Below are 22,558 nucleotides of genomic sequence, written 5' to 3'. Positions count from 1 at the left end.
TCTGGCCTTGGGAATGGGGGGTAAGAAGCCTCAACAATGCCTGACTCCAGCGTCATTGACCTAAATAAATGCACACATACACAAATCTATTCATAGGTGTGGTGACTGTTTTAATTTTTTTTGTTTTGTTTTTGGGTTTTTGGTGCAACCAGTTTCCAAATGTTTCTTTCTTTCTTTTTTTTTTTTAATGCCAAGCATGATTTGTGTCGGGCAGAACTCAATAAAACTACAATAATCCTCACCAAGTTTAGGATCCCCCAACAACCCCTCCTCTTGTGAATTCAAGTTAGGACTTCTGTCACTTTTTGTCTTTGAATCAAACAAACTTGATTTTCCAATTATATGAAATTAATTTAAATAAATTAAACACACTACAGTGTTCTACCTTAGAATATCAGTTACCCAGGCCGTAGAGAAGAAAGAACAGAAAAATTTTCTAGAAAAGCAGAGGGTAGTTACTATTAGGACTGAGGGAGAAGGCTGTGATTGGGAAGGGGCATGAGGGTACTTTTGGGGCTGGCAAGGCCTCCTCTCCTGGGAGGTGATTATGGTGTTGCTTATTAAGTCATCATGGACACAGATCCAGACTGCCCCCTGGTGGTCTTTCCATCACCCTCCAAAATCTCCAAAGTGGGAGATAACCCCGAGTTGCCATGTTCTCTCTCCCAAGCCCTCAGGAGCTCCCAGGAGAACCTACAGCCAAGGAGGGGAAGTGGAGGAGGTGCAGAACCAAGGGAAGGAGGAAAAATGAAAGGTTCTCTGAGTTTCTCTGGCTGTGTGTGGTACAATGATTTGCTTGAGTCCAGGCCCCTCTTGGCTGTCATGTCAGGCTACTCCCTGGTCCTGCCCAGATGCTGGCGAGGTCTCCCACTAGCCCAGCGAGGGTGGGGTGCAGAAGGAGTCTCTTCAAGGGCTGCTGTGGGTTGGCATTGCATCCCTCTGTTGATCACTCTGACTCCAGAACCCCCTTTCTGGTCACCTCCAAGGCCTGGTGGGCAGCCCACTGGGAGCCCACCTGGGCCCAGCCCCATGGCTCCTCCTTTCGCTGGTTCTTCCAAACCCATGGCCCCTGTGCCCTCTCTAAAAATAACCCCCAAGGGCATCTGAATGTGTGCATTTTATACCAAATTCCTCTTGTCAATATTTTCAAATTCTATGGCCAGATTTACTTATAATTAATGGAGTTAAAACAGTGAAGTGCCATTTTTGCCTATCAGATTGGTGAAGATTAAAGATTACTAATATCAAGTGGTGGTAGCAATCTGAGGAGTACAAATTGGTACAAACTTTTTAGTGGATAATTTGGCAATATCTACCAATATTTAAACCATTCATGGCTTTTGACCTCTACTTTTCCCTGCATATATCTACATCAGACCTTCGTAACTATGAGGAGATATTCATCATAGCATTATTTGAGATAGCAAAGACCTTGAAACAATCTAAATAACCACAACATAGGGCATTTTTCAAATAGTGTGTGTCACATCCAAACAATGGAATACAATGTAACTATTAAAAACAACTAGGTTTTCCGTATTGATGACATGGAAAAATGTCTGTGATTTATTGTGAGGTTTACAAAAGCAAGTTACAGAATATAGAGTATGATTCATTTTTTGAAAAATTATACGTCTGGGGGCACCTGGGTGGCTCAGTTGTTAAGCGTCTGCCTTTGGCTCAGGTCATGATCCCAGGATCCTGGGATCGAGCCCCGCATCGGGATCCTGGCTCGGCGGGAAGCCTGCTTCTCCCTCTCCCACTCCCTCTGCTTGTATTCCCTCTCTCACTGTGTCTCTCTCTGTCAAATAAATAAATAAAATCTTTAAAAAAAAAAGAAAAATTATACGTCTATTCATGGATCTGTATCTATACTCCTAAATCCAGGTAGAATAGTGTCTGAATGACACAGAACAATTCCAACAGCTTTCTGGCTGGTGAGCAAAGCAGGTGTGGATGAACAGTGACTTCTGTAAGGCTGGAAACAGACCTGTGCATTGTGTTTATAACTTAAAAGGTAATAGAACATTTTTTTTTAAAGAAGACTCCACGCCCAACATGAAGCCCAATGTGGGGCTTGAACTCTCAACCCTGAAATCAAGACCTGAGCTGAGATCAAGAGTCAGATGCCCAACTGACTGAGCCACCCAGGTGCCCCCCAATTTTTTTTTAATTTCAATTTTGACAGTTAACAGATCCTCCCCTCTCCCACTGCCCACCCCCTTCCAGCCTTCCAGAGCTTCCCACTTCCTGAAATACCAGGAAGTACTCTCACCTCCCAAGTAGGGGTAAAGATTTAATCAACAGACCACTTAGCAAGCAGGAAGTGCACAGATAAGGTATAAACAAAGTGTCCCTCCTAAATGGCCATTGGTCCCTCCTCCCCTCCCCAGCTTTGCATTCATATCTTTGTGTCTCTTTTCAGCCTAACCATCCCCCTCAATGGAGAAATCTTTGAATTCGGTGGCTGCAGTCCCCCCTACAACCACCATTGGCTGCACATTCTCTGGATTCTGTGTAGCTCACCCCTTCCTCAGCAATTCTGTGACAGTCCCCACGTCAAGCCGTGAGGAGAGAGGTCAGGAGCTCCTTGAAGATTTATCTCAGCTGAAATACAAGCTCTTCCCCATGGCCACCCCATCCCTAGGTTTCCACACTTGGCCTGCTCCATCTCCTCCTTGGAAGGTGTCCCTCCCATGGGGCCCCATTTCTAGAGTTTCTTTCCCCAACCAAGACCCATCTCCTTTTACTGAGACTCATTGTTGACTCTTTTCTCCCACAAGATGGCGCCTTCCTTGAGGGGACTTCAGGGAACTCAAGTTTTTCCAAGATTTACACAACCTGGAACCTGGAAGCATTCAAGATTTGTTGATGAAGTTGAGAGGGAAAAAGGAAGGAAGGAAGGAAGGAAGGAAGGAAGGAAGGAAGGAAAAGAGGAAGGGAACACTTTCCATTTTTGTCTCGGGGTAGACAACTTACTTCATTTCAGTGTTAGTCCTCAGTCTTGATTTTTCTTTTTAACTTTTCCTTCCTTTTCTCCCCCTTTGCCCTTCCCTCCATGACTTTTTTCTTTTTTCATCAGTCACTGCCAAGCTCTCTGAGGGTCTGTCTTCCCAGCCAGTCTGTCTCAACAATAACAGCCATTTATTAAGCTCCATGCCAGTGAATTATATTTGCTACTTCATAAGTCCTTGCCTCAATACTTTGCCATAGGTATTCTCCCCATTTTATAGAGAGAGAAGTTGAGGCTACTGAGAGTGGAGCTAAGATTTGACCCCTAGGTTTATCTGGTACCAGAGCCTCTGCCCACGACCCCAGTGCTCAGATTTACTCTACTTCCCTACACGGCCCAGTGGGGCCACATTCACACCCATCACCTTGGACTGACATCTGCTTGGACTTGCCATCCTGGCATATCCCACTCTGAAATGAAATCCACACAAGAAAAGGCAAGATAAGCATTTGATTCTTCTATTTATTAATTGGCAAAATAGTACAATGGTGCTCTCCAATGTCATCTCTGGGCAACGACAGATTTTTTTGAGTGTTGTTTCAATTGTGTATTTGATTTGTTGTTTGTTTCAGTACCATTATGAACTCAAAGACTTTTATACATTCATTCTGCTTCAATTTCTTGCAGTCATTATTTATTTCTTTATTGATTGATGCTCAAATTCTTCCATTGTTGGCCATGGGAGCCTTTTTAAATCTTGGGTCCTTCCAACAGAACCTGGTAGTCTTGATGGCTTCCTTGCTTTCAAGCTGGACAAGATGTCCCAAGCTCGTCTTGTACATTTCCTTCCCCTAGAACCAAAGGACCACTGATTCCTCTAATAGGAGACAATATTAGGGACTACAATCTGGGGGGCAGAAGTACACACTGTGGCTGGGTTGAGTGTTTTTATTGATGTTGCTATTATTGACATGATAAGCAGGTTCATTAGTTTCAGCGTTATTTGCATATTTTAGAGAACTTTTTATTTTATCTTTCCTTTTTAACTTTTGTTTTTAAAAAATGCAAAATGTTTATATTTTCTGGCTAAAACTATAAAACAAGGTACGTTCAGAAAAGTCTATATTTCTTGCTTTTTCTGTCCTTCCTGTTCTATTCCTCCACTTGTAGGTAAGGAATTTTTTTTTTAAGATTTTATTTATTTATTTATTCATGAGAGACAGAGAGAGAGAGGCAGAGGGAGAAGCAGACTCCCAAGGAGCAGAGAGCCCGATGCGGGACTTGATCCCAGGACCCTGGGATCATGACCTGAGCCGAAGGCAGACGCTTAACCATCTGAGCCACCCAGGCGCCCTGTAGGTAAGGAATTTTAATTCATATTTGGTTCATTCTTCTGTTTTTCCTACTTGAAAATATAAATAAATATCTATATTTATTTATCATTTAGTTATATGTATATATTTACACAAAAGATAACATATGACACATTCTCTTCTATACTTCTGATCATGTTTCTCATATCCATACTTGAACATTGGATGAAAGAAGCAAAGAACTGTTGTCTTAGAATTGACCTCATTGCTTTATATGGTGTTTTCACACTGCCATTCCAGAGCACAGGGGACTTTGGGACAGTAGGGAAAGGGAGTGGCTGAAAAAGGTGACTCTGGGGCCACCATTACCACTTCAACCACAGCAGCCACACCTCTGTTCTACATCTTCGGCATTCCTATCAAATTTGGTCTGAAAAATGGTCCCCACTATTAAAAGAAAAATCCTAAGAGAAGATGGCCATAAGCTAATAATCAACCCAAGCTCACTGTTCCTGGCTTCTGAGAGGCTGTTCAGAGAGCACATGCTTCATGTTAACTAGGCTGGGGAAATCTTACTGTCAGGGTTGCCTAAACTTGAATCCCAAGAAAACCCTGGTGAGAAGAGAAATACTCATCCATTCAACAGTTGAGCGAAGGACCTGATAAATCACGTTGTCCACATTGTCATTTGAGGGAAACTGCTTTGTACATTTATGAAACACCTTTAGCTCCAAGGACGGGAACAAGAAAACACAAAAGCAATTGAAGAGGCTGCTGGGATTTAAAGAAAACTCTCTTTTGCCCTGAGTATATAAAATTAAAAGTGCTTTCCAGATAGGTTACTGAATTGGCTCAAGAATTGGCAGCCCCAGTGAAAGACAGTCATGCTGGCTGAATTTCTTATACTCTTTGCCTCACCTTCCTCTGCCATCTGTGAACTCCACGCATGTGCAAACTTAAACCACACACATGTGCAGGTCTCACTGGGCATGTCGTGGCTCAACCACTGGTGTTTGGCACAATACCAAGTGCTTAGTAGGTGCTCAATAAATCTATCTGGACTGGATGAATGAATGTAAATATTCCTCTTCATTCTCATGAACCAAATGGAAAGGGGTCATAAATGTGGCTCATCGCTGTTAAAAGATTGTTGTGGTGGGTAGGATTGTGTCCCCCTCACCCAAATTTTGTGTTGAAGCCCTAACCCTGACCCCAGTACCTCAGAATGTGACTCTATTTGGAAAGAGGGTCTTTCAAGAGGTGATTAAAGTAAAATGAGATCATATGGGTGGGCCCTAATCCAACAGGACTAGTGATCATAAGAAGAGATTAGGCCAGAGCTAGGGTGCACACAGAAGGAAGGCCATGTGAGGACCCAACAAGAAGGTGGCCATCTACAAGCCCAGGAGAGAGACTTCAGAAGAAGAAACCAAACCTGCCGATGCTTGAATTTTGGACTTCCAGCCTCCGGAAACATGACAGAATAAATCTGTTGTTTGAGCCACCCAGTCTGGTATTTTGTTATGGCAGGCCTAGCAAACTAATATAATTGCCAATCTCTGTCCCAAACCATGGCAGAAGCAACATCAAAGAAACATTTTTATGGTTACCACTTCCCATATCCTATAAGCCAGAAGAAAATTGTGCTGAGTATGTGTTTCATGGTGCTTCATCCTGTCCTGCTGGAAAGTCAGGCTTTGAAAGTCAAAGTGTATCTATGTGGCTGGCCTAGCTGTAAGAAAGCCCTTTGTGAGGTCATCATGCTACTCTTGCCACATGTGCACAGAGAGAGACATGCAAGCTTTTAAAAACACTTGAGGAGACACCATGCCTCACTTTGCAAACCCTCTTTTAAGAAACATCATCACCAGAAATCCATTTGATAGCATCAGGAGGAAGCAATGTCTCCAATATTTGAAAACCTTGAGAATGCTACAATATGATGGATTTAAGACTATATATTTAGGAGAAACTGATATCGCTGAAAGTCTTGTAACTGGAGAAGATCTTAGTGATGGGTATTTCATGCAAACTCCAACGTGGTGTATTGTGCATGCTGGTAGTAGTCAAGGATGGGTGCCTTGGAAGTATCGGATGTTCCTAAGAGATGAGTTATGCATCAAACAGGAAGACAGCCTCTTCTTTGAGTTCTGTGATATCACAAAGAAGGCCTATGGGAAGTGTGCCATTGTGATCAAAGAGAGAAGGCAGCAGGACAGGATGAAGCCAAACGAAGATGAAGAGCCAGAGGCCCAGGTCCATGCCCCGTCAGTCATTAACTTAACGAGCATTGTGTGTTGCCCTGAGGTAGCCAAGTCCTGTGGCCATGAACTACTCTCTCTGCCTTCCCCTTACAATTACCTAAACCCTTTAGACTCAGCCTGGTCTTCTCTGAAATGGTTTATCATCAATAACAAAAAGGAGTTTTGTTTGCACTACATTGACAGTGTCTATTCTTGCCAGTATATACTTCTCAGCGATTTAATTAGCAAAGGGATTGAAAGGATAAACCCAAGGAAATGGAAAACAATAACCAACAAAGTACGGAGATGGGAAAACTACTATCTTGGTAAATTTTCTTAAGGGTGATTCCTCTTACAAGCGGTTGGAACCATGCTATGGGCATAGTCTTTACCAACTCCGCTGAGCTCAACTCTGGACCACTGCAGCCAAAGATGCTCCAACGGTGACCTCACAGAGATGCTGTGAGGACTGAGATTTCTAAGGCTGTTGGCAAAGTGCTTTAGGTTTACTGGAGGTTCCATTAAAGCTTGTTGGTAAATTAGGGATCTTGACTCCCATCTTGTTAAGGCCACCTTGAGAGCTATGTTAATGGCAGGATTACAACTAACCCAGCCCAAAAGAGCTCAATGGTGAGCAGGGGTGAACAGAGCTAAAGGTTGTGTAGTAGAAATTTAAGTCAGAACCAAGTGTGTGGTCACAAAAAGTTGAAAATAGTGTACCAACCAGTTTCAGCCGACCAAAATAATCTACAGGGAGACAGTTTGCCATGAGCGGGCGTTGTGGTTCAGACAGTGGCTGAGCAGGCTCTTTGCTTCCCATTGCTTGAAAAAAAGGTGTCAGAGGTTGAGTGAGAGACATCCAAGGTGAAACACCATCCAGATGCTCTAAGGCCAGTTGGCAGTCCCGATAAGGCACCTGAAAAGCTGTAGCAATTGATTGATTCAACTGGGACTTGGTGGGTGAATAGGTGAAGTGAATGGGGGTCTGTGGAGCCCACTTATCTAATATTTCATCCCAACTCCAAGAATCCTCCCAGGAGGTCATTAGAGTTTGCCACAGAGTTGCATCCTGTGGCCCCGAGAGCTGAGACACCTATGGCTGGTGCCTCACCTGGCTCAAGTTTACGGCTGTTGCTGATGCAGGTTGTAGGGATTCGTGGTGGTATGTTTCACCTTTATTGAAAAAGACCTGCCTCCAATTAAACATATCAGAAATTTCACTCCCGTTTATATATGTTCAGGCAGTAATTTTACAACAGACATAATTATTCCAGAATATGTCAAAAGCAACTCATGAAAATCTCTACCTAACTCCTAACAGAATTACCCACATATAAGATTGTGAGGCCAGGTTCCTGATAGCCAATTGCAGAAAATATCGGGTGATTTGCCTGTCTTCCTGTTTGTTTCCCTCCAGAACCTCCCTGCTGTGACAAATTACACAAACTTGGTGGCCCCAAACAACAGACATGTACTGCCTCCCAGTTCTAGAAGCCAGAAGTCTGAAATCAGTTCCACTCCGTCATAATCAAGGCGTGGGCAGGGCCACACTCCCCACACAGGCTCTGAGAAGCAGTTGTTCCTTGTTCTTCTGGCTTCTGGTGGCTGCTGACATTCCTTGGCTGGTGGCCACGCGGGTCTAATCCCTGCTTCTGTGGCCACATTACTTTCTCCTCTTCTAATTTCCCTCTGCCTCCCTCTTGGAAGGACACTAGTGATGCATGTAGGGCCCATCTGTATGGAGACGGGAAAACTACTACCTCAGAATCGTTAACTTAAGTCCATCTGCTGAGATTCTTTTCCCATATAAGGTAATGTTTCGCAGGTTCCAGGGATTGGGAGCTGGATACTTTTGGGGACCATTATTCAGCTGACCACAGATGCTAATTCAAGTCTTCTGCCAACTGAAGTATAGCATTCCCATCAGCAACTAACCTGGTGAAACAACTCTTATCATGCGCTATGTTTCTGGGGTCTTCTTCACTACCTGTTTCACGTTATGTTTTATCTTTTATTTTTTTTTAAAGATTTTATTCATTTATTTGACAGAGAGAAACACAGCGAGAGAGGGAACACAAGCAGGGGGAGTGGGAGAGGGAGAAGCGGGCCTCCCGCAGAGCAGGGAAGCCTGATGTGGGGCTCAATCCCAGGACCCTGGGACCACGACCTGAGCCACCCAGGCACCCCTCACGTTATGTTTTAGAGCAGGTAATAGGACTCAAACCTCCTTGGTGACTTCAATGAGCTGGCACTTGCAGGCCCCAGTGTAGCTGGCCTGGGTTTGGGGGGTATGAGTGTGTTTTGTCCCTATATCACACTTATTACACATCTGCCCAGAGTTCTGTGCAGTCATAAGTACTGACAGCTACATGTCCTTAACTCATTTAGTCCTCCCAACAGACCATGATGGAGGAACCACTGTTCTCTCTGTGTTTTAGATGGGGTAAACTGAGGCACAGAGAGATCATATAACTTGGTCCAGTGTGGAGGAGCTAAGGTTCACACCCAGTGTTCACGCGTACAGCCATTATTCACGCCGCCTCTCTACTCCTGGGCAGTTCATCTAATCCCATAACCATCCCATCATGGAGGTTCTATCATTTCCCTTTACAGGTGAGGAAACCGAGATGTTATGAGGTCAAGCAAGCCAGTCAGATGCTAAAGCCCATGTGCCTAAGCACCATGCTTGGCTTTGTCGTTGGAACCCAGCGTTTTGTTTTTCTCTCTCACAGTTCACGTGGCGAAAGGGTCTCCTCTGACAGCTGACAAAGCGGCCACCTCCAAGTGGATACCGCAACAAAAAGAGATTTCAATGCGGAATTGAGCAAGAGGCAGAATACCTTGCAAAGACATTATTTTGCAGGGAGGGGAAAGACATGAAAGGTGTTTTTTTTTGTTTTTTTTTAACGATTTTATTTATTTATTTGAGAGAGAGAGAATGAGAGGGAGGAGGGTCAGAGGGAGAAGCAGACTCCCTGCCGAGCAGGGAGCCTGATGCGGGACTCAATCCCGGGACTCCAGGATCATGACCTGAGCCGAAGGCAGTCGCTTAACCAACTGAGCCACCCAGGCGCCCCAACATGAAAGGTTTTTAAGGTTCTCAGACAAATAAGATAAACCAACAGGAGCTATTTTTGTTTGAAAACCAAAACGATCTAAAAAGACGAGTTTAGGGTCCTATTCCCTTGGGACCTTGTTTGGTCATTAGGAAGGCAAGGAGGAGAAAGAGACATCAGGACAACCAGAGAGATCAAAAGGACCTCCTTTAATGTGTGATTTAGTTACATAATACTGTATGCATAATTAAGAACGCTGCTTAATACTAAGCATGGAAACCTCCAGCAGAAAAGTAATGGAAAGTATGTTGGGCTTTGGGAATCCAGTAGACCTCGTTGGAATCTCAGGTTTCCAGCTTATTAACTATGAGACTTTGGACAAGCTACTTCACTTCCCTGAGGCTCAGTTAAATCATTAGTAAACTAGGGTTGAGGACTTTATTTTTTTATTTTTAAAGATTTTTTATTTATTCATTTGAGAGAGAGAGAGCACACGAGGAGGGGGAGGGGCAGAGGGAGAGGGAGAAACAGGCTCCCCACTGAACAGGGAGCCTGACATGGGCAGGGCTCGATGCCAGGACTCTGAGATCATGACCTGAACCAAAGGCAGACATTTAACGACTGAGCCACCAGGTGCCCGGGTTGAGGATTTTAAAACGCTTCACATAAGCCATGCCACTAAACTGCATCTGGCACCTTCTGAGTGCCCCATACACTCAAGCTTCTGTTGTTATAGTCCAGGCTGGGGGCCAGCAAGTGTGCCCACACTCAGACCTGATGTCGCTGACCTCATCTCCTTTTCACTCTCTGGGGGAAATTCTTGCTGCTTTTTATCACCAGGACATAATGAGAGTAGACACATCTTAAGATACTTCAATCAAAGGAACTTTGTTCTCTGGCATTTCTTTTAAGACCATCTGTGACAGGTCAGGCAGCTAACGATAATCACAAGTTTTGTCTGATGGGGTGGACAGGGAGGATGGTGAGCAGAGCCAAGCCTCTTCGAGAGCAACCTTGTGTTGCGCTTACATGAAACGAACAGCAGGTAATGAGGCATAGCAGTCCTGTGCGTGTGGACAGGTCCTCTGGAAGAGATTTCATGATGTTGGTGGCACTGCTGTCCTTCCGAGTTTGGCTGATGAGACATCCCACCCTCTCTGTCCCTTTACCTTCACCAACAACAGCATCCCCACTCCCTCTCCATGGGCATGGGGACTCCCAAGTAGGTGGGTGTTGGAATGGTCTGTCCCAAAATGAACCCCAAAGTAAACAGGCAAATGGAGCTGGAGGCCCAATGGATCCCACCTTGTCTACCCGAGAAGGTCCAAGCTCAACTGAGTTGAAGGAGCTGCACCTGGCCAGTCGGGGGGCTCAGTTGCCTACCCAGGCAGTGTGTACTCCTTCAATTTGTGATTGTTTTATACACACAAACCATTTGTACATACTTGACCTCATTCAGTTTAGACATAGGCAGGGCAGTGATCATTAAGCTCATTTATAAATGAAGACAAGTCCGGGCAGTAACTGACTCACCTAGGGGCATGCACAACTGTAGTGACAGGAAGGCCAGAACCAGAATCCACATCTTCTTATCAAGGAGCCCTCGTACCTGTCTCTAGCTGGCTTCACGGGTTGGTTAGGATTAGGTTAGGTAGGTCAGGTGTCAAGGCCCAGGCATCTCATTGAACTGAGTCATTTAGACAGCTGTGTTTCCCTAGAGATGATCATTTGGACGCTGTCTGGGGAGAGGTGACGCTTTCTAAAGCCCCCAAGACTTTTTGTTTGAATTATTCAGTTCCTGAAATACATTCTGTGTGTCTCTGCCTCGTGAAGCAGAGTATGAGAACACAGCTGAACCTTCCTTTAGAGACTAAGGTCATCATTGGGAACATAATGTCCTAATGTGCGGTGTTCCCGGTGTGGGGTTCTGGCGATCATACAGTGAGTTCTCAGAGACTTGGTGGGCTTCATAAAGACCACCTCTCTTGCTCTAAGAGTAGTGGAGACCCAACCACAGACAGAGTTAAGAAGGTAGCCCACCTCCACCGCCAAAAATCAAGAAGTGCCAAGGGGGCAGTACAAGGCTAATATGATGGATCCATGGTCATCAAGAATCCAGAGTCCTATCTTTTTACTCCACTGTCCCAACCTGGTTCCATCTTCATAGTCCCAAATGGCTGCTGAACAAGCCACTGCATTAGCACTCTGTGCAGCAAAGAAGGAGAAAGAGAGGAAGAAGTGTTCATCTCTTCCCCTTTTAAGGGGCCTTCCTGGAAGTCCCACATAACACTTCCACTTAAATGTCACCGGCAAGACTTAGTTGCAAGGGAAGCTGGGAAATGTAGTCTTTTATTTGGGGGAGGCAATGTGGATCGCTAAAATCAGGATTCTATTGCTAGGGAGAAGAGGAAGAAGAATGCTGAGGTAGGCAACTGGCTGTCTTGGCCACATTCCCTGCTCCCTTTCCTTTTGGTGTGACAGTCATCCGCTCATCAACATTCCAGCACCTTCTGTGTGGTGGAAGAGGGAACCAAAGAGAATAAGCTCTGGCCCTCGAGGCAGTTAGAGTCTCATGGTGGGGGTACCTCTCAGTCAGTGAGATGTTAGAGGTTTGGGGAGTGGGGGCTCCGAGTCCTGGGTCTGGTGCTGGGAGTCCTGGGCAGAGCCACAGAAGATAGCGTGGGGACCAGAGGAAGCGTGGGGATCTCATCACAGGGAGAAAAGGCCAAGCCAGGCAGGAGCTTGAACAAGTGCACAAAATCTACCCACCTCCCACTCAGGCAGGCAGGGGGTGTGTGAGTGAGTGTGTGTGAGTGAGTGTATGGGTGAGAAATGAGTGTGTGGCCGCGAGTGTGACCAGGTGGGAGTTGTGAGTATATGTGTGAGATTGTGTCTGAGAGAGGTGTGTGTGTGTGAGATGTGTGTGCGACCATGAGTGTATGTCGTGTGACAGTTGTGTGTGTGACTATGAGAGCTGTATGTGTGTGAGGTGTGAGAGTGTGACCATGAGAATTTTGTGTGTGTGAAATTACGTGTAAGAGGTGTGTGTGTGTGTGAGAGAGACGTGTGTGGGTATGTGGGACTCTTTGTGAGTGTGTAAGACTCTGAGAGTTGTGTGTGTGATGTGTGAGAGTTGCATGAGAATTTTGTGTGTGTGAGATCGCATGTAAGAGAGTTGTGTGTGTGTAAGACTCTTTGTGAGTGTGTAAGATTGTGTGAGAGTTGTGTGTATGAGACCTTGTGAGACTTGTGTGTGAGTGTGTGTGTGAAATGTGAGTGTGTGTGTGAGACGTGGCTGTGTGAACACGGGGTGTGTGCTGGGCGGAGGGGGCGGAAAGACAGGAAGAATGGGCAGGAGAAGGGCCAGGATGGAGGAGGACAACAGGGCTGAGTGAGAAGCCGTCGGGCCTCATGCAGAGGAAGGACAAGCGCTGGGGGGCAGAGGCATCACTTGGCCCACCGAGGGGACAAAACCCTGCGTGTGACTTTTCAGGCCTGACCGCAGGCAACTGCAAGGCTTTACCCCGCAGGCCGCATGGGGGAAGCTGCCCTCCCCACACCGGGCGTGGGGACAGCCGGGGCCGCGCGATCTCTGACGGGTCACACATCTGCACCCCCAGCCTGGCACCTTCATTCCTGGGCTCCTTGGCCCGGGTCGTCAGGCTCCTCTGAGGCTGAGACATCCTCACGGGGAAGGGGAAGGTTTGGGGACACTTTGCCCTCTGACTCAGTCAGGTGCTCATGGGGGAAACGGAGCAGGGCCAGCTGGTCCTTCCTCAGGTGCCATCTTGTACCCTCAGAGGAAGTGGTTAAAGGCTTAACTCTTCCATTTTGGGCTTGTCGCCTGGATCAGCTACTCTGACACCTGACAGCTCAGCTCTCTCCCACCCACAAGCACCCAGAAGTGGGGAGACGCCACAGAGGTTACAGGGGAATAGGGAGGAAGGTACCACCATCTGAGGGGAAAGGCAGGAGAGGATTGCAGAGCCTGGCTCCTCGCGGCTCTGGTCAAGCCACAATGGCTCTCCCCACTGCACCCAGCAGCCCTCCCACATTGGGAACAGAAGGCCTTGTGCCAAGCCAGAGGGGAAATTGAAGTCACCCCCATGGCTTCCAAGGCCTTCAGGGCCTGGTCCCCAGATGCCCCCCCCGGGGTCCCTCCCACTTCCTCCTGCAGCCGGTCCCCCTTCCTCTGTGTCTCCTTCAGCCTTGATCATGCTCCAGCGTCCTCCTTCCAGAAGAGCCTTTCCTTCAATCCTGCCTTCCCCTATGGCTTCTGAGGTCTCTCTCCCCTCCCAGGAGGCACACAGCTTGCTGCAAAGTTGGGAGTCACAGAACACTTCTTTCACAGTTTTCAAGTTATCAGCTCCCTATGTTTTCAGGGGAAGTACCTCCAAATTTCATCTGATGGGGCAAACTGTGAATCTGAAAAAAGGACAATCAGTACATTAGAGAGTGTCCCAAACATCTGGAAACACAACGAAAATACTGAGCCAATGATTTGAAAACTAAGCAGTTATTCGTAACTAACACATTGTGCAGAAATGTTTCTGTCCTGGCCAACTGGGGGCCTTAGACGGGGCTATTAACGGCTCTGTGCCTCTGTTTCCTTATCTGAGGATAATGACAGCTGGTGGAGGTGATAGAAGTAGAGCACGTGGGAGAGTAAGGGCTGAACGAGGAGTCACGCTACCTCGCTGTCTCCGGATCTTTGCCGTCCTACCCTGGATGCTCTTTCCCAAACTCGGCTTTCGGGGCTCATCTCCTGTCTGTTTAAAGCTCAAAAGAAGGTCCAGGGACCACCTCCTTGGGATCCCCTGAGGATCTGTGGTGGGTCTGGAGTCTAGCCCAGGAATCTGCATGTTAAACGGCCGCTCGTGTGTGCTGATGTTGGAGAACTCAGCCTCAGTTCTCTTTTCCCTCCAGAATCTCTCCGTCATCCCCTGGCTTCGCTCCAGCACACTGGTGACCTGCACGGGACAGCTGATGTCAAGGAGCATCCATGTAAGCCGGTCAGGTGTCAAGGCCCAGGCATCTCATTGAACTGAGTCATTTAGACAGCTGTGTTTCCCTAGAGATGATCATTTGGACGCTGTCTGGGGAGAGGTGACGCTTTCTAAAGCCCCCAAGACTTTTTGTTTGAATTATTCAGTTCCTGAAATACATTCTGTGTGTCTCTGCCTTGTGAAGCAGAGTATGAGAACACAGCTGAACCTTCCTTTAGAGACTAAGGTCATCATCGGGAACATAATGTCCTAATGTGCGGTGTTCCCGGTGTGGGGTTCTGGCGATCATACAGTGAGTTCTCAGAGACTTGGTGGGCATACCTCTAAGGTATTTCAATATGTTGTCAGCTTGAAACCAATAAAAAGGTGTTGGGGTGTGTCTAATAAGATTAAAGAGGATCTGTGTAAGGGGATCCTGGGGCTCCCCTGTGGGAGAGAACACAGATTTCAGCTTATGCTCTCTGAAACATCTTTCAGCTACTCAGGGGCGGTCTCCTCTTTATGGATTTGCTCACGATTGTGATCCAGAGAGGGGCTGGCTAGCTGCAGGCCACATGGGGTCCCGGTTGTGGGCCTTACCAATCTCTCTATCTGCCTACATTCGCCCACGCATGCATGCATCCAACCAACCAATTCTTTAAACTCAAACCATAAATCTACTGACTTCGGGCATATGGAATGGAATGGTTGTCAGTAACTCCAGGAGGTGTTACTCATCTCCCCCTGGTGGTAGAAGAGAGTGTGTAAGAAAGGTGACGGGAAAAAAACCAACACTGAACAAAAAACCCATGGGTATGGTCAATGGTTTAAGTTCAATCCTTAGGTCCCCCTCTACCAAATTTTCCAAGATGACCCCATGTTCCACAAATTCCAGAGCCGAGTTTTAAGTCCCCCTAGAAAAGCGCCTGTGACCATCCACTGCTTAGGCATATTTAGATTCCCCAGGAAAGCCAACAGCCCCCGTCCTTGGACTTCTGAGGAGCACAGCAGGGAATGCACGTGGAGGGAAGATGGCCAGAGGTGATGGGTGTGATGCCGGGTGGGAGCCAGGAATGCCTTAGATCCCCAGAGAGGGAAGGAAGCAGAGGCAGAGTTCCTAGACCACGGTGGGTGGGTGGGTGGCCAGCCAGGCTGCACAGGGCACCCTGACAAAAGCAGGAGCGTTGGCCGTGGCCCAGGGTCAGTTCTGGGCCCCACCTGAGCAAGTTAGGGAAGCGTTGGGGTCGGAGGGCAGAAATCCTAGGGCATTACACTTCTGTTCCGGCATCTCTTCATGCACCATGAGACCCAGGCCCTATTGACTATTTGGGGATTTGTAGCTTGTTGGGTCAAGCTACAAATGTAAACTCTGCTTTCTAAATTGTGATTAAGAGCATCCAGCAATCACAGTAAAATTCGAGAAAGATAGAATTCCTTTTACACCTCTTGTTTAAAATTCAAAGTTCCACCAACCTGGGCCAGAGTGGAGTGGACATCTATTAATATACAGTTGATCCTTCAACAATGCAGAGATTAGGGGTGCCAAACCCCTGTGTAGTCAAAAATCCACGTGTTTTAATTTTTGACTCCCCAAAACTTAATAGCCTACTGTTGACCAGAAGTCTTACCGACTAACATAAAGTTGATTAACACATATTCTGTGTATGTATTATATAACATATTCTTCAAGCTAGAGAAAAAATGTTAAGAAAAACATAAGGAGGGCGCCTGGGTGGCTCAGTTGGTTAAGCAACTGCCTTCAGCTCAGGTCATGATCCTGGAGTCCTGGGATCGAGTCCCACATCAGGCTCCTTGCTCAGCAGGGAGTCTGCTTCTCCCTCTGACCGTCCCCTCTCTCATGCTGTCTCTCATTCTCTCTCTTGCAAAATAAAAAAAAAAAAGAAAAAGAAAAACATAAGGAAAATACATTTACAGTGCTGTCCTGTATTTATTGAAAAAAACCTGCTTATAAGTGGAGCCCCATAGTTCAAACCCATGGGGTTCAAGGGTCAATCGTACGCTCATGCAAATTTTCCCCGTGGCCACCAGCAAAGGCACCAAACCAAACACTGCACCCTATGTATCCTCATCCCTCACCCACTCTGGTATCCAGAGAAGTGAGACAACAGGAATCTTTTAATAGAGATCTCAGTCTGTTAGGTGCTGAGTCAAAAAAATTCTTAGTATCACTCCTCTCAGATCTGGAAGTCTCCTTGGCTCAGCGCCCTCCTTCATCTCTTACCAGCAAACCCCAACAAGCAAACCGGGGGGAGAGGACAGTACACCCACTCTTCTTACTCTCTCATGACAGGACTCAGGGATGTGAGTTCTTCCGAGTCTCCCACCCAGTGTGGCCGGCGGGTCTCACCCTGTAGCCCTCCCCACGGGGACCCTCCTGGGTCGGCAGAGGCGCCAACGCTCCCCAGGCAAGCGAGCGTGCAGCTTCCCTCCACCCCAACAGTGAAAACATGGCGGAAGGCGGGCTAGAGAAGAGCGGTGTGCGGGGAGGGCAGCAGAGGAGAGGGCCGGAGGGCCGGGGAGGGCTGGCAGCCGAGCCTTCCACCCCTAGAGCAGAAGCCACTTCTCCTGCGGCCTAGTCCTGTGTCAAGAGCACCTGTGACCTCCCAGAGCTGAGACGGGCTGGGAGGGGTGCGGGCTTGCAAAACTCCCTCCCCTCACAACATGGCGGGTATGTGTCTGTGTGAGACCGAAAGACTTTGGCTTATTCCAGAGACAGAGACCCCCTTTTTTACAAAGGTATTTTATTTTAGTAAACAAAATACGGGTTCTTTTAAGAGCATAAAAAAGTTCATATAATTTTTAGTTAACCCTATAGGTTGGGAGTTTATCCTCTGACACATCATTCAGTAATTGTCTCGTCTTTCTTCTCAGCTGGAATCCACTCAGGCTGACATTTAAATTGCAAATTCTAGAAAGGAAGACCAAAAGGACAAGTATGAAACGTCTCTTGCTCGGCATTACCCCTCATGCTCAGCCATTTCAACTTAACAAACGGAAACCACTGAAGTCTATCTATTAAAGAATGTATTTTCAACCTCACGATTTTCTGCCCAGCTAAACATCCCCCCTTGGTTAAAACCAGGCTCGAGGCTGGAGGGAAAATGAAGGGTCAGTCCTGCTGCCACCAACGCCCCCCTTCCCTGGAGGCCTCCGTGGATGCCTGTGGGTGGGAGAAGCATTTATGACCCACACCCCGTCTTTCCCTTCCTCTTCTCGGTCTAACACACAAAAGGAGGACTCTGCCTGGGACAGAACTTCAACCTGCAACATTTCAAAGAGAACGGGCTTCCCTTGCCTGTTTTAACTTTGCTCACCCTTGTGCCAACTCCTGAGTTTCAGTCAGAAAAACACCTTTTCCAAAAAAAGGAAGGGTCCCTGACAGGAACTTCTTTGGCCTGGCAGAATGCCCACCGGACATTCCGCATGTGCCAAGTCCCAGTACCTCTGGTTTCCCTTTAGTTCTCTTTCTTCTCGGACTGCTGCTTTTTCTCAGCTTCCAGTTTTTGCTGTTTTGCTTCCAACCTTTTCCTTTGGTATATTTTGACTCCGGCAAATGCCAGGCAGAGAATTAAGGTTTTGGCTGCCAAGATATACAGTAGCAGGGGCACGTGTTCAAGGACCTTAAAGAAGAAAGCAAGCGTTCTAAATGTTCCATGATTGATAAGAAAGGTTTCTTTCATGTTCCTTCATTTAACAAACCTTTACTGTCTACCTCTTATGTAACAGGCACGAGGTGAGGTGCTGGGGCCACACGGGTGACCAGGACAGACAAGGTCCCCGAGCCCACACCGGTGAGTCGAGGCTTACCTCTGCCCTCCATCACTCCCCTGCTGCTGGCTTCACGAGAGAACCACCCGTGGACCGCTGACGTAACTCTGGTCTCTCACAACCAGACCACGCACTTTGCCAGTCCCCCAGGCCCTCTGCTTCTGAGGCGGCCCCGTGGCCCAGGGAAAGGAGATGGAGCCGGGGGCCCAACGACCACGCGACCGGGGTCAGTCACGGGACTTTCTGAGCTACTGCCCCTTCGAGGGAGGCGAGACCAGATCTTCCTTCTGGATTCTCCAACTTTAGCATGCTACACTTTCTTCCTGGTCGTGGCTACTCACTAGCACCAGCCCTTGGAAGGTAAAATAAATATAAAAAGACAAAGAAATTCAAAACACAAGGGGCGCCTGGGTGGCTCAGTCGGTTAGGCATCTGACTCCTGATCTCAGCTCAGGTCTTGATCTGAGGGTTGCAAGTTCAAGCCCCGTGTTGGGCTCCACACCGGGCATGGAGCCTACTTGAAAAAAAAAAAAATTCAGAATGCGAAAACGTAGCTACTTATTAACTGTTCTATAATTTCCTGTTACAGGGAAGCTTTAACCCACGGGCTACGGGCGCCTGGGTGGCTCAGTTGGTTGGGCAACTGCCTTCGGCTTGGGTCATGATCCTGGAGTCCCGGGATCGAGTCCCGCATCGGGTTCCCTGCTTGGCGGGGAGTCTGCTTCTCCCTCTGACCCTCCCCCCCTCATGCTCTCTCTCTCTCTCTCTCTCAAATAAATAAATAAAATCTGAAAAAAAAAAAAAAAAAAACATTGGCTAAAATGATACCTGGGGAATAGCTATGGATTTGAATTACTCTCTGTACTAGTAGGTACACTATTATGATAGTCTCTGTAGCAAAATAGCATCAAGGCAAATACTATACTTGTCTCAGAAACATGATTAATATGACCTGAATAACAGTTATGAGCTTTTTGTGATTAAAAAGTCCTTCCCAAATAAAGGTATGCTTTTTTTGAATGATCACCATTCTAGAGGACTAGGTAGGATTTATTCCAATGAAATCACTCAATTGCCAAACATCACTTATTATATGCAATTCCTATATAATGGGCTTCTACTATGGAAAGAACATTTGTCTCTCCTTGCAACAGTTTAACTCAACCGGTCAGAGAAAACTTCAGTTGGGAACAACATGCTCACAGAGCTGGAGGCCTGGGGGAGATTTCACAGATGACTTAGTCCACCACCTTGTTTCACAAACAAGGAGAGGGAAGCTCCTGGTGGGGGGCGGGGGAGAGGCCAACCCACGTCACACAGCGAATTCACAAGGAGGCCAGACTCAGAATGAAACGTTCTAACCCCTACGCCAGTCTTCTTTCCACTGCGTCCCAATTTCTAAGGAAATGGAATTAACGAAATCATAAATTATGTGCATAGGTGTTTGTACAATTTTATTAAAATTCTTTTTTTTTTTTTTTTAAGATTTTATTTATTTGACAGAGAGAGACACAGCGAGAGAGGGAACACAAGCAGGAGGAATGGGAGAGGGAGAAGCAGGCTTCCCGCCGAGCAGAGAGCCCGATGCAGGGCTCCATCCCAGGACCCTGGGACCATGATCTGAGCCGAAGGCAGACACTTAACAACTGAGCCACCCAGGAGCCCTAATTTTATTAAAATTCTTGATGACTCAGACCTAGACGTAGATTTCACACGCAGAAGATGGAGCATCAGTTAGGCCTACTGGAAGCTTACTGTGTACTTAGTGACTCCCTTACATTTTCCCCTGGGACCCTCATCGGATCCCCAGGAGGCAGGCAGACTGTCCTAATTGTGGCTGAGAAAGCATAAACTCTGGAAAGATTAGGTCTGACCAAGTTCTCGGACTGCTCCAAAACCCGAACTCTCTTCATCATTACATGACGCTGTAATATCTACCATGTTCTCCCCAACCCTCCCCAGTTTTACACCTAAATTATGCAAATAAATGATGCCTTGGCTACTGAGTTTCCCTAAGGCAACTGGAGTCACTACCTCTGAAATTATTTAGCTGGTTACTTATGGATATTTGAGGAAGGTTGCCATGTGATGCAGAAGGAATATATCAGATCACAAAAGGAGGAACCCAAATATTTAAATCGTCTGAATTTAACTAAAACGGTTAAGAACACAAGAACACTGAGTAACTGGATAATAGTTTTCAACCACTAACAGGAAAGAATAAATACAACATACACGCTTCAGAAAGATCACTCCAGCAAGAGCACAAAAGGCTAATAAAAAAATTGCAAGAGTGAACCTTTTTCTCCTGACAAATATAAGCAGCTTAGAACACAGATCTTCCTCATAGCTAACCTCCACTACCTCCCCCAAACAATCCCCTAATTCATCTATTTTCTTGAAGGTTCTCAGTCACAATGAGGCTTGACTCCATGTTTACAAACCAGCTTTGAAAGAAAAAAAATGCTAAACGTTCTTTTACTTTATTTCCTTGGAGGCAAAAATCAACAGTTTAGAGGTGGAAACCCCATTTTATGTTCACTAGGTAGATCTAGGCCAACTGAAGCACTAATCCATGTGGGAAAAGTTACTCTTCCAGTTCTCTCCATCTCTACGGCTGGGTCTGTGGGTCCTATTATGATGGAGCCCACATCACAGCCCACGGCTCCCTGTGATGTGAAAAGGGGACAGCTTTAGCAGGGACAGGAATGGAGATCTCAACCAGAAGTCAGAAAATGCACCAAATTGTTAATACATCAACACATGGACAGAGGTAAGTGGTTTTAAGGCTTATTTTCTTCTTAAAGGTAGTGGACACAGGAGGCAGCAAGATGCAGAAGTTTCGGGATTGGGAGAGGGCAGAGCGGTGGCAGCAGAGGTCAAGGACACTACACGGGCTTAGAGCAAAGGGTTTCAGGGATCCATTCCTGCCCCGCTAGGGTACCAAACTTCCGTTGTGCTAGATCCTCCTCTGATTTCTAACGAGCCCCTCATTTTAACTCTCAAAACAAACCAACCTTCAAGAGGGCAAATGAATAAAATATTGTGGGGGTGGATGAGATCTATACCAATTTTAAAAATAAATCCCCAATACTTGTGTAATAAGGACAGCTAATTTTTTCAACAATGAGGTCACACTCTGTTGCTAATGCACAACATTAACTGTTACTGACGGCCACAGGCCCCCTGAGCCAGAAAGGGAAGCCCGCAGGATGTACTGTGTGCTACCTGATCCTCCCGCCTTCCAGAGCTCTGAGGTCAGGGTGCAAGGAGAGGCCACTTCCTTCTGACATTACAAGGAAAGGCCCCCTTTTAAACATGAGGATGCTCCCTGGCAGCCACAGAGCTGTGTATCTGCTCGAAGTTGGAAAGGTGTGGGCAGATTTTGTCCCTGACATCAGAATGAACTCTTTTCGTCACAAGCAGGATTGGCTTGGGTGCTCAAATGAACGCTTTCATCCCCACTGACTGTGGCCACCGCAGAGAGGACAAGCCCTTCCCTAAATCCCACCCCACGCTGCTTTCTGCTTCTTCCCCTTATAGCCCCTCACTGCCTCATCTTTCCTTCCCAGCCTTTCTGCTGTGAGCCTGGAACCCCAATATAGGCTAAACAAACACTCCTCCATTTTCAACCCCTTCAAGAAACCTTCACTCTGCCTCTTACCTTCAACCAGGCTTGTCCTGGAGAATAGTCCCCATGGTCCTCCTGGGTGGCCCCCAAACCCCTACCCAAAGGAGTTGGGGAAGGAAAGGGGTTCGCTCTCTCCCAGCTCCCTGGTCCTGCTTCCAGATCTTTCCAGTAAGCCTTGCAATGGAAAGCTGGTGGATGTTTTGAACAAGGAAAGGTTCATAATTGAAAAAAAATACACCCAGTGAGATCGTAAGTTTGAAAATACACACACTACACTTACATATATGTAAAAAGTACTGGAAGAAAACACACCAAAACTGTTAATAGTAGCCGTCTCTGGAGGGTGAGACAACACGATTTTTACCGGATTTTATACTTCCAAAGAATCTATGATAAAATATATTTCAGGGCGCCTGGGTGGCTCAGTTGGTTAAGCGACTGCCTTCGGCTCAGGTCATGATCCTGGAGTCCCGGGATCGAGTCCCGCATCGGGCTCCCTGCTCGGCAGGGAGTCTGCTTCTCCCTCTGACCTTCCCCCTTCTCATGTGCTCTCTCTCAAATAAATAAATAAAATCTTTAAAAAAAAAA

General features: G+C 46.8%; 2 protein-coding genes across 3 annotated transcripts; one reads left to right on the top strand and one right to left on the bottom strand.

Annotated features, from left to right (window-relative positions):
- The first annotated feature begins 6,079 nt into the window (after positions 1-6,079).
- Positions 6,080-6,879, top strand: C1H21orf140 (chromosome 1 C21orf140 homolog). Its single transcript, XM_006743770.3, has one exon. The coding sequence runs from the start codon at positions 6,094-6,096 to the stop codon at positions 6,847-6,849; it is 756 nt and encodes a 251-aa protein (XP_006743833.2). The 5' UTR covers positions 6,080-6,093; the 3' UTR covers positions 6,850-6,879.
- A 10,393-nt stretch (positions 6,880-17,272) lies between these two features.
- On the bottom strand, positions 17,273-19,014 carry SMIM11 (small integral membrane protein 11). 2 transcript variants are annotated; one of them, XR_014139052.1, is made up of 2 exons: positions 17,886-19,014; positions 17,273-17,479 (listed from the first exon to the last, which is right to left on the bottom strand). XR_014139052.1 is itself a non-coding variant. In XM_081799689.1 (2 exons), exon 1 carries the CDS (start codon positions 18,249-18,251, stop codon positions 18,027-18,029), a length of 225 nt encoding a protein of 74 aa, XP_081655815.1. In that variant the 5' UTR covers positions 18,252-18,993; the 3' UTR covers positions 17,273-17,479; positions 18,014-18,026. The 2 variants fall into 2 exon arrangements, 1 of the variants encoding a protein (XP_081655815.1); XM_081799689.1 differs by having other exon boundaries at positions 18,014-18,993.
- Positions 19,015-22,558: the final 3,544 nt, after the last annotated feature.

Source organism: Leptonychotes weddellii, chromosome 1 (assembly GCF_054177405.1).
Source record: "Leptonychotes weddellii isolate Sample4059 chromosome 1, ASM5417740v2, whole genome shotgun sequence".
Lineage (NCBI taxonomy): Eukaryota > Metazoa > Chordata > Mammalia > Carnivora > Phocidae > Leptonychotes > Leptonychotes weddellii.
This window is presented reverse-complemented; position numbering and strand designations above follow the sequence as displayed.

Coding starts and splice junctions, on each gene's coding strand:
- C1H21orf140 (XM_006743770.3), top strand. CDS start 6,094: ATGCCTCACTTTGCAAACCCTCTTTTAAGAAACATCATCACCAGAAAT.
- SMIM11 (XM_081799689.1), bottom strand. CDS start 18,251: ATGAAAGAAACCTTTCTTATCAATCATGGAACATTTAGAACGCTTGCT.